At 37.6% G+C, this 18,426-nt stretch overlaps 1 protein-coding gene across 1 annotated transcript; it reads right to left on the bottom strand.

The window, feature by feature from the left end:
• Positions 1–1,098: 1,098 nt before the first annotated feature.
• LOC103973232 (V-type proton ATPase subunit C) lies at positions 1,099–8,635 on the bottom strand. Its single transcript, XM_009387734.3, has 11 exons — positions 8,303–8,635; positions 8,137–8,205; positions 7,931–8,058; positions 7,709–7,808; positions 6,110–6,177; positions 5,851–5,992; positions 3,832–3,948; positions 3,488–3,613; positions 1,729–1,812; positions 1,572–1,651; positions 1,099–1,398 (listed from the first exon to the last, which is right to left on the bottom strand). Exons 1-11 carry the CDS (start codon positions 8,420–8,422, stop codon positions 1,302–1,304), a joined length of 1,131 nt encoding a protein of 376 aa, XP_009386009.1. The 5' UTR covers positions 8,423–8,635; the 3' UTR covers positions 1,099–1,301.
• Between the last annotated feature and the right edge of the window lie 9,791 nt (positions 8,636–18,426).

The following is an 18,426-nucleotide window of genomic DNA, read 5'->3' as shown; positions in this document are numbered from 1 at the left end:
AAGATTTGAAGAAGAAGGCCCCAACCAATACTTCTGCAAAAGGATTAGCAGATTGTGACCCAATTACTCCTCCAGTATATCAGGGTGATGGGGGAGATGTGTAGGAAGATAGTGTAGAGCCTGATGTTGATCTACTTGTAGGACATGTTGAGCAAAAAGAAGTTGGAGAGCAACTTCCCGCAGAACCTCAGTTGACAAGATCTTCTAGACAACGTTAACCTTCCAGAAGATACTTTAAGTATGTGATGCTTACTGATGCAGGTGAACCAGAGAGTTACTAGGAAGCAGTTGAAAGTGAGTAGAAAGAGAAGTTGTTAGTTGCTATGTAGGAAGAGATGGATGCTCTTCAGAAGAACCACACTTATGATTTGGTGCTACTACCAAATGGAACGAAAGCTTTGAAGAACAAGTGGGTTTTCAGGTTGAAAACTCAAGAATATTGTTCTCAACCAAAGTACAAAGCTAGATTGGTTGTGAAAGGCTTTAGTCAAAAGAAAGGTATTGACTTTGAAGAGATTTTTTCTCCTGTTGTTAAAATGTCTTCTATTCGTGTTGCTCTTGGTATTGCTACTAGCCAAGACTTGGAGGTTGAGGACAGCAACGTGGGAGAAGAAAACAACCATGGGATTCTTAAGAAAAGGAGGAAAACAAGGCAGAAAAGGAAGAGAAAGAAAAGGAAGAAGACAAGGATAACGTAGAGAGACTGTTCTCAATCATCTAGAAGTGTTCTCATCTTAGGTTAGATCAAATCTACAGTAGACTCTTGCTGTGATTACTTGGAAAGGTTTTAGATATTGTAGGTAGTGACGTGATCCTTGTATCCCAGTTATTCTCTTGTGATTGTTACTAATGTTTAGGACAAAAGATTGAGATTTATATATTCATTATTCTCATAGTGAATTATCTCTAATTTGTCCCGTGATTTTTACCCTTCATATTGAAAATGTTTTTCACGTATATCTTGATGTTCTATTTGATTGTGGTTCCATTTAATTCCGCTGCGTATTATAGTATTTTAATACTTGTTCATATACAAAGATTATTCCTATTTATATCCCCATCACCATCATTTATTTGAATGAAAAGGATCCGTTCAGGTTGAGTGCAAAAATCAACTTCAACAATATTACATTATTGAACAGCAGAACGTAGAACAAAATTATGAAAAATAACGCATACATGAAAAATATTGGGCATATGACGTCATAAGTATATAATACAATAGAATGTGCAATGGTGTTGACAGCTATAAGTTTACTCATCTGTGATCAATCAAATCCACAGCTCAATCTTTTCTTCTATCACACAAGATTTATAGTGAAGGAGACGTACGGATAAGCCTCAGCTTCACCACCAATGCCAGCCAGGCCAATTTCATCTTCAGATTTCCAATAGGAGCTGAACGGTAAAAAAAGAAAAAGGTTAGTGAGAAAAAACTATGAACTAAGCAAAATCAAGTCCAAATAAGATTTTCAATTAGGTACATCGGTATGATGACTCAACAACTACATATTCTAGAGAATACCTAATCCTAGTTAAATATGGAAATATTAACAACCATATAATATTACCTGTTAACATTTCCACAAAGCTCTTCTAGAATACCACGAACTTTCTTCTCGCTTTTCACCAAAGGTGCCAATACTACAGCCTGTAAGACACCAGCAGAATTGCGTCACAATTTACCCTGGAGATTTCTAATCAAAACAGGGAAAATTGATTTAGTACCAAAAATGATGGTGGCAACCCATATCTGAGAATGCTCTCTGCAAAGACACGAACAGCACAGAAATGCATCCAAGAACTGAAAACCTGCAAGCAAATGCACATGCAGAAGTGATGTATTAAAGCAAAGAATGCATTGGTGAAAGTGTCTGTGTACCATGCAAGTGCATAACATACAACTTAATGCTGGTAGTTGTGTTGTTCTTATCCCTACCAAACTTGAGCAGCACAAATGTACAAAATCCCACATGCTTCTTACAATCATTATATAAAACATACAAGTCCAAAATTCTTTTCATATGTCCATATCTGATACATTTATATGACCACTATCTTATAATTACAGAAAGCATCAGTGCAGGAACAAATCAAAAGGAGAAAATGACGGAAACCAATTAAAACAAAGAACTTTGGTGAACAAAAATGCATCAGCTTAAGGCATTTGCAAAACTTTGCCTCTCTACATTACTCTGACAGCTTGCCACAATTTGTGTTTCAAGTAAGTCGCCAATCTTACATATTTGTGGTTAGCTATCTTCTCTTCATTTGTGAAGTACTGTGTTAAACTTCAATAATTTGACATCAATATGATTGTCAGTGAGCTATTAAGCCAGTGTTTAATTCAATCCTTTCCTGTAACTGGTGGCTGGTGCAGAGGCAAAAGATCATGATACCGTTTTGAAGAAGCACAACTGACAACAAAATTTCTAATAGGATATGACAGACATATTGCACCACACAGAGCCTTGAGCTTTAACCATAGAAAGTAATGTGAAAACAAATCAATAGAATTAGTCATTAGTTACAGATTTATGAAAGAAAAAAATGTACATTCATGAGATTCAAACAACAGCAATTGATAATTGAACATATTGATACAAATTATAATGTGTTTATCCACAATAATTGACATAATAAATCACTATAGTAGTTAATAGAAATACTAAATTTGAGCTGTAGAAGCATGTCTTGGCTTTTACAACCACTAAACAACAGAAAATAGAAAACATCAGCCAAACTGGACATGAAGAAAAGATGTGAGAAACAGAAGGGATATACAATGCAACACAATGACAAAATGATTGGTGACTAAAATATTTAGAAAATTTTTCTCTGTGCCCAGACCATAAGTATCAAGCATGTCTCTGGCGATCAAAAAGGTGGTCTTAAATATACATTCATGGTCTCTTGAACATAACTCATAGACATGGAAACAGCAACATATGGATTGTCTACATTACCCAATTTTCGAACACCAACTCATCAAAATTGTAGTATATATGGACATATCTTGGTACCAAACTCATTTTAGGAACAAACTTGCTCCAGTTCCTGGTCTCATATGACAAGCAATTTCTACTGTTATTTCTTTTTTTTTTCTTCACTTGATCAAACTGGTCTTTTTACTCAATAATTATATCGATTCTCTCCTTCTGAAGTTACAATCTATCATTGCCACTTTACGAACATACAAGAATCATTATAGTAAATGTATCCAATCAAACATAATTAATGCCTAGAAGATGGGCATGTATACTTCTATACAGATACAGGAAAGTTACCAAGAAAATAGTAACCATCTTCTATCTTTTAAAATATCAATGGTTCAGTCATGTACCATAATAAACTTGTAACAATTTTGTGACAGTGGACATCACTGCTTTAAATCTTCAAAATTGAATAACCAGAAACAAAGAAATAATGGCAGAATTGCAGCATAAGAAGATTCAATAAGCAAATTAAACTGAAACGTTAAGTGTACCTCTCCATAACTGGCATAACACCATTGTAAAAGAGAGCTCCTCTTGCTCTCCTGGTCCTGTATTAGTTTTTCAAGCTCTTGTTTCCTACTCTCTTGTGCTTCTGGACTATACTCAAACTCCCGAATCTGAGCCACAAGAAGCATAAAACTAAATTCATTAAAAACAAAGTGAATAAAGAACACCAGAGAACTTGACCATTTAAAAATCTCAAATGAAAAGAAATGCACATCTGTGAGTTCTCTGACAACTCTAGGAAAGGTTCTAACATGCTGATGAACTTCGATGTTTCCTCTAAAGAGACACAAGATAACTAAAGCAAATCTTCTTGCGTAAAGAAACTTGCCTGAAATCCTTTTTCACGTGCATTATTCCGGAAGTTGTCAGCAACCTTCTGAAAGAGTGTCACGGTATAAAGAGCATACTCATTATCCTCATGTAACTTCTTTGTTGACCTAGGCACCTGAATAAATTCAAGTGGCTATCAAGGGTTAAATTTACATCAGAAGAGCAAATGCTCTTCAATTCCAGTTTACAGTCTTCAAAGTAAATCCTTGTTTAGCTGTATACATATGCTGATTGATACTCTTTTATATTGAGCAAACAAAATTTATCATTTCATGTGAGACAAAGGAAAAAAAAAATCTGCAACAAAGTAATAAGAGTTTAATTCAGTACATGTGAGACAATTTAAGTCACCAAATTTGCAATTTACAAGTCCGCAGACCCAATTGCATACTGAGTCAGAAGTAGCTGTTTCATTTGTTACTTATAAGGCCCAAAATAAGAAAGAGCTTGAGATTAAGTCCAGAGAAAGTAAAATAAAGCATCACCAAAGCATGATGATGTAGACAAAGGTACATACGTAAAACATCTATATTACAGGTTATACCAAAAAAAAAATATTTATACATGTCAGAAAAGAAATCTACCAATGATAGATTTCAACTATTATGCCCTTCCAAACAAAATAATAAATAAAAATACTCAAGTGTCGATTTACTTTGATCTGATGAAAATGAAACCACCCAGGTTGCACAAATGCTGCATCCAATTTGCTGTTAAAATAACAAGGTATAATTTTCCTAACCTGGCAAACAAACTTCATCCATTTTCATTTGGTTTTCAAGAGTGGGTTATCAAGATTAACAAACAAAACGAGATTTACCCAAGTTATCTAGGTTAAACCACTTTAGCTGAGTTAATTTAGCCCTACCTAACTCTATAGACATTTAGTGAATTAAACCAATAACCACAAAGTTAAACCCTTTTAACCCTGAACTGAACACAACCTGACAAATCCAAAGCTTGAATGTAAATATTTAATAAAAAAAAAGGAAGACATGAACTGAGACATAAATGATAAATATCACCCTACTGTTTGCTATTGTGAAACTGAAAGCAAGCACAGACAGCTGTGCCCATTGTTTATGGCATTTGTGTACCAAAAATCCCATACCAAATATGTTGAGTTCTATCACAGGATTTCATATGTTTAGACTCCCAATAGTCCCATATCAGAAGACACTGATGAGTAACTTGATATGAGTTTGTACCATGTGTCAAGGCCTATATATACAAATTTCTGAAAAGATAAATTAATGTCAGAATAGACCTAGAATCATGAATTTTGTTTTATTAGACCCTAATTGAAAGGGCCCATCCGTGAGTGGTGCAGTGCCATATAATGCACATGTTGCCTACTAAGAAATGATTATGGCCGAGGACATCAAGTCTTCAAGGAGATATGTTACAATAGTCCATTATGATGGGTCAGATTGGTACATAAGAACTAAATGGACCTGCTACTAGTAATAGGTTCAAGAATTTTGGGCATTTGGTAGCTTCTAAAAATGCAAGTATGCCCATTCACTAGCTTTAAATCAAGCAGCCCAGTACCCTGCTAGCTCATACTACAAAATTTTGAAGTTTCAGTTAGCACCAAAGGCTTCTGGATGTTCAATATATCTGGATACCAATAGTGTTTTTAGAAATAAGTCGATGAAGGAGATTGAACAATTGGGTAGATACAGCTGTTGACCTTGGCAGTTGAATAACTGATTTTTTAAGTTTCCAGAAAGGCAATCTTCTTGATACAACAAAAAGATATCTCTATACGGACTTCCAGAGGTTACCACTGTGCAGTTGTTTTCTCATTAGCTCTTTGTATGTCTATGCTTCTGTTGCCAATTTAGAGATCTAGCATAATTAGTTTCCATAAACAATTGTCAGTAAGCCTCCAGTCATGAGCATGTTAGCAACAAAAATGAAGATAAGAAAAGTAAGATAAACATATCTTTTAGAAAAGGGATCTATTATATTTTAAAGACAAATAATTAAATCAATTTATACTAGAATATTTTACCACAAATGTAGTTAATGTTTCATAGCTAGAGAGCCAGTCCTTCTGAGAGTACTTAGGAACTACTGCCAAAAGTGTCACCAAATGTTCTGATGCTACAATATCTTCTGGATTTACCAAATTGGAAATGTCCCGAACTGCTAAGCTGCAATAGACAGAATAACAGCTTGGACTTACATTATAAAAGCAAGCTGTTGATAAAGAAATGGAAATAAAAATCTCCTTTGGTATAACCTTAGAAGATTTTAGATAGAGTTAATACCTTCCACTTTGCTTTCTGTTTATTGCATTAAGCTGACTACGGATATTGCTGTATTCTGCAACACGAACCTGCAGAATTACAAAAACCAGTATAAGCTTTAACATGAAAGCATGACAGTAGCTTTTTTCAAGAACTGAATGATGTATGCTGTCCTGGGCTTTTACCGTCTTTTACAGATCTTATTTGCATTAGAATAAGATGAACGGGAGGAAATTTCCCATGCATGATATTGGCAAATGTAAATTTCGATTTGATCATTGGAGGAAAAAAAGACTGAAGCCAATTAAATGTCACTGTTAAAAAAAAACCCTCTGCAAAAAAAAAAAAAAGAAGTTTCCTGATGTAAACCATCAATCAATGACTGTGTAAACTCTCAATCAATGATTGCCAAAACTGTGCGATGGAAGAGACAAAAACAAAAGATTGGCATACCATTGTTTTCTTACATTTTCTAGTAGTTTCAATACTAAGCTAAACTTAAGTCACCAAAAATCATGGTGTTTGCCCTCCAAAATTAAAACAGACATCTTTTTTTATCCTCAAGAAAACCACAAGAGTATAAGCCATATAAATGGAAATATTAACAACAATGGTACAACAAGCCGGAAAACTGGGGTCAGAACTTCAAAACTGCAAGAACCTTTGGTTATAATTCAGGCTTTCGAAACCATGTATGTAGTTTTGCTTATTTCTGGTTTCTCATAGTATAAGTCAAATCTGAATGATCAGAAGACTGCTTGGAATAATCTCAGGCTACAAACAATAGCAGCAACGATTAGCAGTAGCTTTGCTGCCATAGCAGTTCTGCAAGCAATGAAAAGCATAATAACAAAAGGTATGTTTGGAAAGAGACAGTGAGCAAACAAGTAAAAAAACTGCTTCCGGTAGAACTTTTTCTTTAGTCAAATATTTATCATTAAGTACTCACCAAATTGGACTATAATTAGAGCCAATATCCAAATGAAACAACAGTCAGATCTAACAGAGGTACTTGCGATAAATTCTGACTCATATAGGTAATATGCAAGTCGATATTTTATTCCAGCCCTCTGCCAAATGAAATATGCAATTTTGTAAAATTTATATGTGAAAATAAAGCACAAGGCCCCAAAGATTTGAAACATCTAGTAAAGAAACACCATTCCCTGATGATCCTAATTGCATTGACCTAACTAGTATATTGTTCTTGTTTGTTCAAAGAATTAAGCCACTACATGTGAAGATTATTCTTCTTTTGATACATTTGCATGTGGAGATTTGGTAGACAGAGGGGTTTAATTCAGTAGGATGCTTCATCCTTGAGAGGTTCATGTTAACCAGATCTGGAACAAAAGATTGTAATGTTAGATTCCTTCACAGTAGTAACGAACAGGAATTGGTAGATCATTAAAAGCATCACCAGGGTAGAATTCTAAGTAGAGCTAACTATGATCTCTTTGGTATTATATGCAATCTAATTCATAGTTAAGCATAATTAACCAAAAAAGATAATATTATTGCTAGCTGAAATATAATAAGTGAGAATTTCTAGAAACACATCTGATTGAAGCACAGTGGACTATCAACAAATATCTTTAAGGAGAGATCTATCAAAATGACCTTCATGTCGTCCTCAATTTTAGCCACTTGGACATGAATGCTGTCAACGAGTTCCCTCAGAGGAGACATCGTGGGATACTTTCCTTCATCCCAAACAAACCTGCCATTCCATCGAAATCATTAACTTTCCCAGTGGGGCTGCCATTACCAATAACTTAGATCATCAAAAAGAGAAGACGGAAAAAAACACTCGGATTCATCGTTGATGCACAGAAGACCGACCTCGTGAGGTATGAATCGATGGGAACCCCATCCACGGTTAAAGCACCAACCTCTACGCCCGACGCCTTCTCGAGCTCCTCGATTTGGCGTCGGATCTTATGAGTAACTCCTTCTATAAAAGCATTCGACTGCAAATCCAAACCCAGCAAATTCAACGTTACAGCAAAATTAAGTCTCGAAAGCTCCAAACATGCTAAAAGAATCACCTTGACGAGGTCATCACTGAGGGCGAGAAGGGAATCTAGGGTTCCGACTCGCAGATCCGGCATGGTAAACTGCGACCGAGAACCGAATCGATAAGAGACTTAAACCTGAAGGAACGGTAACAATAACAAGAGCGAGAGACAGCAAGAAGGGTATGGGATGGATTACACGATAAAGCGGGGTGTCGAAGGAGTTCTTGGAGATGGATTGGCGAAGGCGATTCCAGGTAGCGGAGGCGGAGGTGTGGACAGGGAGGGAGACAATCCAATACCTCAAGGTGGCCGCCATTGGCGCTGCGATTTCGAGACAGACCAAAGAGGTTTAATCACGCAGGCAGAGGAGGAAGCGATGGCAGGTAGCTGCCCTTCCCCGTCCCCAAATCTTCTTTGCCCTTTTTCTAAAACAAACGCAAGAAACAGACACACAAAAACGTTGCGAGCCGGAGCTCGCACCTGCGCTGCATCGTCTCAGCTCAGCGGCACCCAAGTATGTGAGCCGGACCCCAAGTATGTAAGAGTCGCGGTTAAAGAAATATGTTCCTTTATCGATGAACTTTAACCGCTTAATGCTCAAACATCACACCAAGTATTTAGAAGCTTAATAAGTATTTTATGAGCATGGCGGTGATTATTATAGTTGATTAGTTAAGCATGCATAAACCCAATAGATATGCTTATGGGATCCTTTCCGAACATGAGCTCCTCTCCACCAGGACACTAAGAGTCGAGTAGTAAAAGAAGGCAGATGGACAATAACGTAATTTGCTCCTCCATCTTTAAAGGTAGACTTGCTGCGACCAATAAGACATCGAGAAAATTGAAATGCAAAGGTCTTGCACCGACTCCGGGCCGCTGGGCTGGCATGTCACGGTTTCCGTCACTTCACCCAGTTCATTGGCACGAGTGAAGATGCTCGTGAGCTCAGACGTCAGCAGTTTACATTCGAGGGATGGTGCGTACATATAGTGTAACAGATGATGTTATCCCAGCTCCTCTGCTTAATTAAATTCGTCCGGTGGTTTTGTGCGCGTGTGTCCGCAGATAGGCCTCCATCGCAGTCCTTTTCGGCACGCCCAGGCCGTGAATCTCCTCCACGTACCTTAGCACCCAAGCGGTCCCGTACCTCACGCAGTCTCGCTAAAGCATCAGGAGTATATAGCGTGGAAGGGCGAAAAATGGACATCCAACGAGACTAACATCAGACAGGCCCGAGTATTGTATATGCGCCTAACATATTTCAAGCGCGCACCACGTTGTCGTCATCCCCCATCTGGTATATATGTTGACAAGGTTTAAATGCTAAGGAACGCTCACGTCCATTATCCGTAGCTATAAAGAAGTAATTAATAGCTGCGAGGTTTCAGCCTAGCCATGCACTACAATTCAATCATTCCAAGTTAAGTTTCATGTTGGATATCGTTTTCGGAACCAACGGGACTTGATCTAACATGGGATTCCCAAGGGACGATCAGGAAGCCAAAGGTGCTTGCGAGTTGCGGCTGCTAAAGCTTCATTCCAGCAAGTTTCATCTGAGTCCACAAGACCAAGATCCACCACTTTCATTTCAACAAGGCCCCCTACTGTCATCAAAATCTTCTGATCCAGCTTCCATCATATCGTTCGCCTTCTTGCTTCCTCGATGATTAAGTTCTTGCAAGCAGAGAAACTTGCTGGATTGCAGAAAACAATATCATCCTCTCCAGTTTCGATTCCACTATGGAGATGCGTATCCAAACCGGAATCAATTAGATATTTTATATTGCTACTTCTGAGGGGCTTAGCGAAGTAATGCATGGCGTAGCATTGTCATCAGCCACTGAAATTATCAGGAATGAAGCATTTCAGCTAAACAATTGATCTCAATGAAAGGTGCATACCCACTGCTATGTCTACGATAAGCCTGTATGCTGAGCATTTGGCCTCAAAAGCAGATCATTCATCAAACAAGAGTCAGCGGAATAAAGGACCGATTCAACCGAAGAAATGATGATAGTGAAGTCCTGCACAATCTCATGCAGTAAAAAGCTTTCATTCAATTCATTCACACTAGCTCCGATAAATCAGTTGCATAAATTTGATCAAACAAAAAAGGTTTCAGAGAGCAGTCGTCGCATCAAAAATGCGAAACAACCATCATGGCCGAAATCACAGGGGAGAAAGGCCTGGTGAGGTTACAACAGGGTGTTTATGGATGTGTGCCTACACCCCCATGTCCGAACCTAATCCATTGAGTAGCGTCGGGGACAAGATGCATTTGCCATCCGACGATGGTTCCAAATAATCCGTACAAAGGTGAGTTGTTGATGACTAACTAGGTTGGATATTGATACAATTATAGAATCTTAAATTTTGATGATGAAATTAATTTTGTGAATTAATGATTTAATCTATGTGTTGAGATAAGTGATGCAAGACTAATTACGATCGTGAAAAAGGTAAACTAATTAAAAAAAAATTGAATGTTGGGCCGGAGCTAATGATTGGGCATCAGGTCCGATGAATCGGGGGATACACCGAAGGATTGGATGATGTAGTGAAAGCTCGACAGAAGTTCACCAAGAGTTCGTCGAAAGCTCGCTGAAAGATTGCCGAGAGATTGCCAGAAGTTCACCGAGAGTTCGGTTGAACAATTGATGTGTCGGATAACTTAGATTACTTGTATCGTAATTGTATTAGCCTTAACTATTGTAGTTAAGACTTTATTTTGAGTTAATTTTAGAAAAAATCCTACTAACTCAATTAGGGGCTAACTGGTCCTAAATAGGACTGAATTGAGCTGGTTGGATGGCCCATTCAGCCACTTGGAGTTACATCAGGCGGTAGAGCTGCCTAAGGCTCAACCTCCTAGGTGGTTTAGGTGATGGTACCTATTGAATATTGGATTTTGATGATGAAATCAATTAGTAAAGTATTTGATCTAATCCATATGTTAAGATAAGTGTTATAGGATTAACTACGATAGCAATGAAGGCATAAAACAGATATTGGGCTGGATTCAAAGATCAGACGATACGTCGAAGATTCGGACGATGTGCCGAAAGTTTGTCGGAAACTTGCCGAGAGTTCGTCGGGAGCTCACCGAGAGATCGTCGGAAGTTCCTCGAGAGTTCGTCGGGAGTTCGCTGAGAGTTCGTCAGGAGTTCGCTGGAAGTTTGCTAGTCATATGTGCCCTACAAGCTAATCATGTGAGTGATGGCATGTGTGACTTGACACGTAGTCTTTTTGCTTATTATATTTTGGCATTTTATCACTTTATATTGACTATTGCATATATGTATATATATATTGTGATGTCTTTGGATCTGTATAATGTGAATCGGATCGTGATGAGATCATGATAATGAGATCGATTCGCCTTTAAACACATATTCTAAATAATCCCGGTCATAGGTTACTTGAGAGGGATATCGAAATAATCGGACAGATTGGTATATTGTATACCCATCCATATGATTGATGCAGTCGGTCTCATAGTTGCTCATGTGGGGACACTAGGGATACAATACAAGTGCTCATTGGGGAATGAGTTCATTGATTGATCCGCTTACGGAATGTTGGATGGTTGATTGTCACGCCCCCAAAAAAAAAATCCATGATATTAAAAATCTTTCGTCACAACTAACCCAGGATCCAAACACACATTTGAGGTCACTAAGAAAACATTCAGATCAAAAATTTCACTTCTATAATCTACCAATTCATAACCCTGTACAATTCATAAACATAGCACACATCACTCGATAATTCATACAATCTAAACTCGACTCATCAAAATAAAAACCACAATATAAATCCACAAGTGGGGAAATCCATGCAGTCACCACAATCATCGATTTACCATAAGTTCATATCATTACACAAATTTAATTTAACATTCCAAAACCCTATACATGAGGGATCCTTTAACTTACGCAAAATCCACAGGTTTAGATTTATAGTCACATTTCATTAGATGCAAGGTAGCTTATACACAACTACATATATGCTAACAAAAGTTCTGCCCAACGTCTTCTAAACTTTCCACTGCCTCAGCCCATTCTTAACATTTAAGCAAGCGATACGCTATCCTGAAAAATTTATCAACAAACGGGGTGAGCATAAAGAGCTCAGCAAGTGACTAACATATCCATAACAAAATAGTACAATTTCCAAGAGATACAGTATCAAAACACAAAAGCAGAATATACGATTTCGTATACATAATATCATTAGGAGCAGAATCATAATTGTCCTTTTTAATCATACATATTTGGTTCCAGACAGATGGGGCATAGAGTAATTGGAGCATATCAGAAACAAAGGAAACATATCGGAGCTTATCAATGGCATATAAAATGTTCCAGAATACATCAACGATCTATGGAACATTACGAAGCAAACTCAATAGTGAATGAAGCATTTCAGAGCATATCAAACTCATATGTCGTACAGAAGCTCAAACGTCGTCCTTGACGTTGCAATCATATCATACTTATCCAGAGCACGAACAAAAATAACTCAACAAAACTCTGGATGTCATATCAAACATATAGAGGGTGTAGTGGGATCTCAGTCAGAATGTGATTCATCCATTTCTGAATGACCACCTGACAAAAGTCTCCCACGTCTGGGAGCTCCATCCACCCACGTCTAGGTGAAGTCAGAGGGGGCCGGCAGAGCATCGCAGGCTCTATGCATAACTCCCTTTACCATTTCTGGCAAAGGTTCACAACTCCCTTTACCATTTCTGGCAAAGGTTCACAACTCCCTTTACCATTTCTGGCAAAGGTTCACAACTCCCTTTACCATTTCTGGCAAAGGTTCACAACTCCCTTTGCCATTTCTGGCAAAGGTTCACAACTCCCTTTACCATTTCTGGCAAAGGTTCACAATATCCCACACACCAGAGTACAAGAAGGCAGTTTCAACAATAAGCAGCATATAACGGAAGCACACGCGGAACAACCAAACGTACATGTGCCTTTTCAAAACAATGATGCAAGGAACAAATCTCTCACAAAAGTATTCATTTTAGGAAAGAATTGAAAGCAAGAGTGTACAGGGATTCCAAGCAATCATAATCAGCTCAATTCCAATAAGAAGGTTAGACAAATTCAGATATCCAAAGGAATGGAACCAAATACGCGAAATCGACCAAAGCTCGATTTCGGACAGAATTCCAGTGGCACATCAAACAAATATTTTAGAATAACAATTATGCTCCAATACCCATAATAAGGCTATGGTCGAATCATATATCAATCTATATTAAGATGGAACAGATTTCATATGAAACAGGGCTCCCAACACTGAGTTACCTCTGATTTGGTAACACAAGGTCAAAATCACAATCACTGTGTTACAGAATTTATAGGGTCGGAATCAACAGACGATAGGGTGGGCAATTGAACTCCAAAATTTTCAAACTATATGTCAAAAGAGAGAATTTCAAGTCTACTTTCAAATAAAATCAGTTTGATACAAATCAGAATTTTCAACAGGGAGTTATAGGCGTTTTAGTATCGAAAGGTCAGAAATCTGAACTCTGTTTTACAGCGTCTATAGGCTCTTTTGAAACAAATTTTTGGGTAAGTATTCGGTGTCCAAAATCTACAAAATCGGTGTCAAAAGAAACACATACGAGTCTAATTTCAAACAAAATAGTTCCTGCCTGAATTCTCATTCTATATTAAAACTTATAGCCGAAACAGTGCTTAGGGGTCAGTTTACCGAAAGACTTTCAGAATCCATGGTTTAAGTCCAAAGAGAGATATATCAGTTTCTAAATAGAAATCTTCCAATTTATTTTGAATCAACATAAAAACAGAGTCAAATACTTATGTAGGATGGGGTTAGAACACTTGCCTTTGCAAATCTTGACCCGAAATGACAAGATTAAAGCAAGAACCCTAAAAGCCCCAATTTTCTTTCTCTTTTTCTTCTTCTTCTTCTTCTTCTTCTTTCTTTCTTTCTTTCCCTGGTCACCCACGAGCTGCCTCCTCTGCTTCCTTAACAACGAAGGCAGAGAGGCTTAAGCGGTGGAATTTGTCATTTGGTGCATTTTGCAGTTTAGTCCTCGTTTTTATCATATTCACGATTAGGTCCTTAGGGTTTACATATAGATCCTCAGATTTTTTTTTTTTGAACAGATCTCCCAAATCTTGAAAATAAGTTACCTCTGATTCATACTCTATTTCTTGTGTCAATTAAAAATAGATGCTTACATTATCACCAGAAATATTATACGAAAATTCGGAAATGAGGGGTGTTACACTCTCCCCCCCTTAAAAGAAAAATTTAGTCCTCTAAATTTATCGTACCTCTATTCGATGAAAAGACGAGGATACACCTTTTTCATTTCCTCTTCTAGCTCCCAAGTTGTCTCTTCTCCAGAATGATGTCTCCAATTTACTTGAACCAGTGGGATGACCCGATTCCTTAGGACTTTTTCTTTCTTATCAATAATCTGAATAGGCTCTTCCACATAGGATAGATCTTTATCGAACTCCACCAGCTCATACTTAATGATGTGAGAAGGGTCATACATATACTTTCTAATCATCGAGACATGAAATATATCATGGACATGGCTCAATGCTGGTGGCAAGGCAATCCTGTAAGCGACAGAACCAACCCTCTCAAGAACCTCAAAAGGTCCAATAAATCTTGGGCTTAATTTTCCTTTCTTCCCAAACCTCATAATGCCTTTGGAAGGGGAGACTTTTAAGAATACAAAATCTCCGATTTCAAACTCAATATCTCGTCTTCTATTGTCAGCATAACTCTTTTGACGACTCTGAGCAGTTTTTAACCTTTTCCTTATTACTTGAATTTTCTCGGTAGTTTCTTGTACCTTGTCCGGTGCTAATAGCTTTCTGTCTCCAACTTCCTCCCAACATACAGGTGTTACGCACTTTCGCCCATATAGAGCTTCATAAGGAGCCATCTGAATACTTGAATGATAACTATTATTATACGTGAACTCAACAAGTGAAATATCCTTATCCCATTCACCTTTCCAATCCATAACATAGGCTCTAAGCAAATCCTCAAGTGTTTGAATTGTTCTTTCTGACTGACCATCAGTCTGAGGATGATATGCAGTACTAAACTTGACTTTAGTGCCCATCGACTCCTGCAATTTTCTCCAGAATCTAGAGAGAAATCTGGAGTCTCTATCAGAGATAATCTCCTTTGGAATACCATGAAGTCTTACTACTTCATTAACATATAAATCTGCAAGTCTATCAAGTGAATAAGTCATATTAATCGGTAGGAAATGCGCAGATTTTGTTAACCTATCAATGATAACCCAAATAGCATCATGCTTCCTCGAGGTTCTGGGTAGTCCTGAAACAAAATCCATAGTAATACATTCCCATTTCCATTCAGGAATAACTAAAGGTTGCAACAACCCTCCAGGTCTTTGGTGTTCTACTTTGATTTGCTGACAAGTCAAACATTTAGAAACATACATTGCCATTTCTTTCTTCATGCCTTTCCACCAATAATGACTTCGAAGATCTCTATACATCTTAGTGCTCCCAGGGTGTAGGGTGTACTTTGAAGTATGACTTTCAGTTAGGATTTGATTCTTGATAACTAGTTCATTTGGTACACATACTCTCTCCCCAAATCTCAATAGGCCATCCTTTGAAATTTGAAATTGTGGCTTCAATCCCTTTTCTACTTCACTCCTCAAGTAGATTAAATGTGGATCTCGTAATTGTCCTTCCTTAATTTGTTGCATAAGATCAGCTTGCACTTGAATGGAGGCCATCAGAATCATCGAGTCTTGCTCTTTCCTCAAAGCTTTCAAATCAAAATTTTCTTCTATTAGCTTCCATTGCTTTACGACCAGACTAGCCATAAAACTTGTAGATTTCCTACTAAGTGCATCAGCTACAACATTGGCCTTGCCTGGGTGATAACGGATGGCACAATCATAATCCTTCAGAAGTTCTATCCATCTTCGCTGCCTCATGTTCAACTCCTTCTGGGTGAAAATATATTTTAAACTCTTGTGATCAGTGAAAATTTCAAACTGTCGACCATACAAATAATGTCTCCAAATCTTTAGAGCAAAAATAATTGCTGCCAATTCCAAATCATGAGTTGGATAATTCAATTCATAACCTTTAAGTTGCCTAGAAGCATAAGCAATTACTCTCCCTTCCTGCATCAAAACACATCCTAGGCCCTTTCTTGAAGCATCAGTATAAACTACAAATCCCTCACTACCACTTGGAATAGTGAGAATAAGGGCACTAGTCAATCTTCTTTTTAACTCTTGAAAGCTTTGCTCACAATCATCACCCCATACAAATTTCATATTCTTCTTAGTGAGTTTGGTGAGAGGTTGAGCAATTCGAGAAAATCCCTCCACAAATCTCCTGTAATAACCTGCCATGCCCAAGAAACTTCTAACCTCTGTTACATTTGTTGGTACTTCCCATTCAACTACAGCTTCTATTTTCCTTGGATCAACAGATATGCCCTTCCCTGAAATCACATGGCCTAAGAAAGCAACTTCATTCAACCAAAATTCACATTTGCTGAACTTCGCATACAACTTCTTTTCTCTTAGTATGGACAACACATCTCTCAAGTGTTCCTCATGCTCCTGATTACTCTTTGAATACACCAATATGTCATCAATAAATACAATTACACAGATATCCAAGAGCGGTTGAAATATCCTATTCATTAGTTCCATAAAAGCTGCAGGGGCATTAGTCAAACCAAATGGCATCACCAAGAATTCATAATGACCATATCGAGTTCTGAAAGCTGTTTTTTGAAATATCCTCCTCCTTGATCTTCAACTGATAGTAACCTGACCTCAGGTCAATCTTAGAGAATACTTGTGCACCCTGTAGTTGATCAAACAAATCATCAATTCTAGGTATGGGATACTTGTTTTTTGATGGTCACCTGATTCAACTGTCTATAATCAATACAAAGCCTCAATGTTCCATCCTTCTTCTTCACTAATAGTACCGGAGCACCCCATGGGGATACACTGGGTCGTATGAAACCCTTATCTAATAATTCTTGTATTTGCTTCTTTAATTCTTCTAACTCAAGTGGTGCCATTCTGTAGGGAGGCTTAGATATTGGGGTTGTACTGGGGACTAGATCAATAGCAAATTCACCCTCTCTATCTAGAGGTAAACCAGGCAAGTCATCAGGAAATACATCAGGAAACTCTTTGACCACTGAAATTTCATCTAAGTGGGTTTCCTGATTTGAATGCTCCTTTACACACACCATATAACAAAAACAACCTTTTTGCATAAGATGATAAGCTTGAAGTGCGGATATTAAGCAAGGAGGCAAATTATGCTTAATGCCCTCAAAGAAAAATATAGGCTGATCTGGTATGCAGAAAGTAATTATTTTTTTTTGTAACAATCAATACTAGCGTGATGAGAAGATAACCAATCCATGCCAAGTATAATATCAAAACCCTGGATCTCTAGGAGAATCAAATCAGCAAGGAGTTCATGGTCTCCAATAGAGATCAAACAAGATGGGTAGACTACGTTTGTTGCCAATGAATCTCCAACAGCAATTGTTACATATAGCATATAATCCAGGGGTTTAGGTAGAATATCCAAGTGACAAGCAAAGTGTTGTGAAACAAATGATAAGTTGGAGCCGGGATCAAACAAAACTTTTGCATTTCTTTTAGAAACATGAAGAATACCTTCCACCACAGATTTAGAAGCTTTAGAATCTTGTTCAGTGATAGCGTACACTCTAGCATGGGCTGAGGGTCTAGGAGACAATGGCTCTTTTTTCCTGTTCAGTGGGCAATCTCTTAATTGATGATCTAGCTTTCCACAACCAAAACATGCTCCAGTCACCCGAAAACACCGACTTGTCTCATGATTTAATCCACATTTTGCACATAACTGAGTCCTCCCCAATGGTTTCCTTTTCTCAAATCCAGATGTCTTAAACCTCTTGTTACTATCTTCATATTCATTTTCTTTGATCATCCTCTAATGACAGTCAATAAACCTCAAATAAAAATAATATTCTTAGTGATTCTCAAATCATGCTCTGATACCACCTCTGTCACGCCCCCAAAAAAAAAATCCATGATATTAAAAATCTTTCGTCACAACTAACCCAGGATCCAAACACACATTTGAGGTCACTAAGAAAACATTCAGATCAAAAATTTCACTTCTATAATCTACCAATTCATAACCCTGTACAATTCATAAACATAGCACACATCACTCGATAATTCATACAATCTAAACTCGACTCATCAAAATAAAAACCACAATATAAATCCACAAG

The sequence above is a fragment of the Musa acuminata genome, chromosome BXJ2-4 (assembly GCF_036884655.1).
Source record: "Musa acuminata AAA Group cultivar baxijiao chromosome BXJ2-4, Cavendish_Baxijiao_AAA, whole genome shotgun sequence".
Classification (NCBI taxonomy): domain Eukaryota; kingdom Viridiplantae; phylum Streptophyta; class Magnoliopsida; order Zingiberales; family Musaceae; genus Musa; species Musa acuminata.
This window is presented reverse-complemented; position numbering and strand designations above follow the sequence as displayed.

Coding starts and splice junctions, on each gene's coding strand:
- LOC103973232 (XM_009387734.3), bottom strand. CDS start 8,422: ATGGCGGCCACCTTGAGGTATTGGATTGTCTCCCTCCCTGTCCACACC. Junction 7,809..7,930: donor ATCGATTCATACCTCACGAG/GTCGGTCTTCTG, acceptor ATGGAATGGCAG/GTTTGTTTGGGATGAAGGAA. Junction 3,949..5,850: donor AAACATTAACTACATTTGTG/GTAAAATATTCT, acceptor GAATTTATTCAG/GTGCCTAGGTCAACAAAGAA.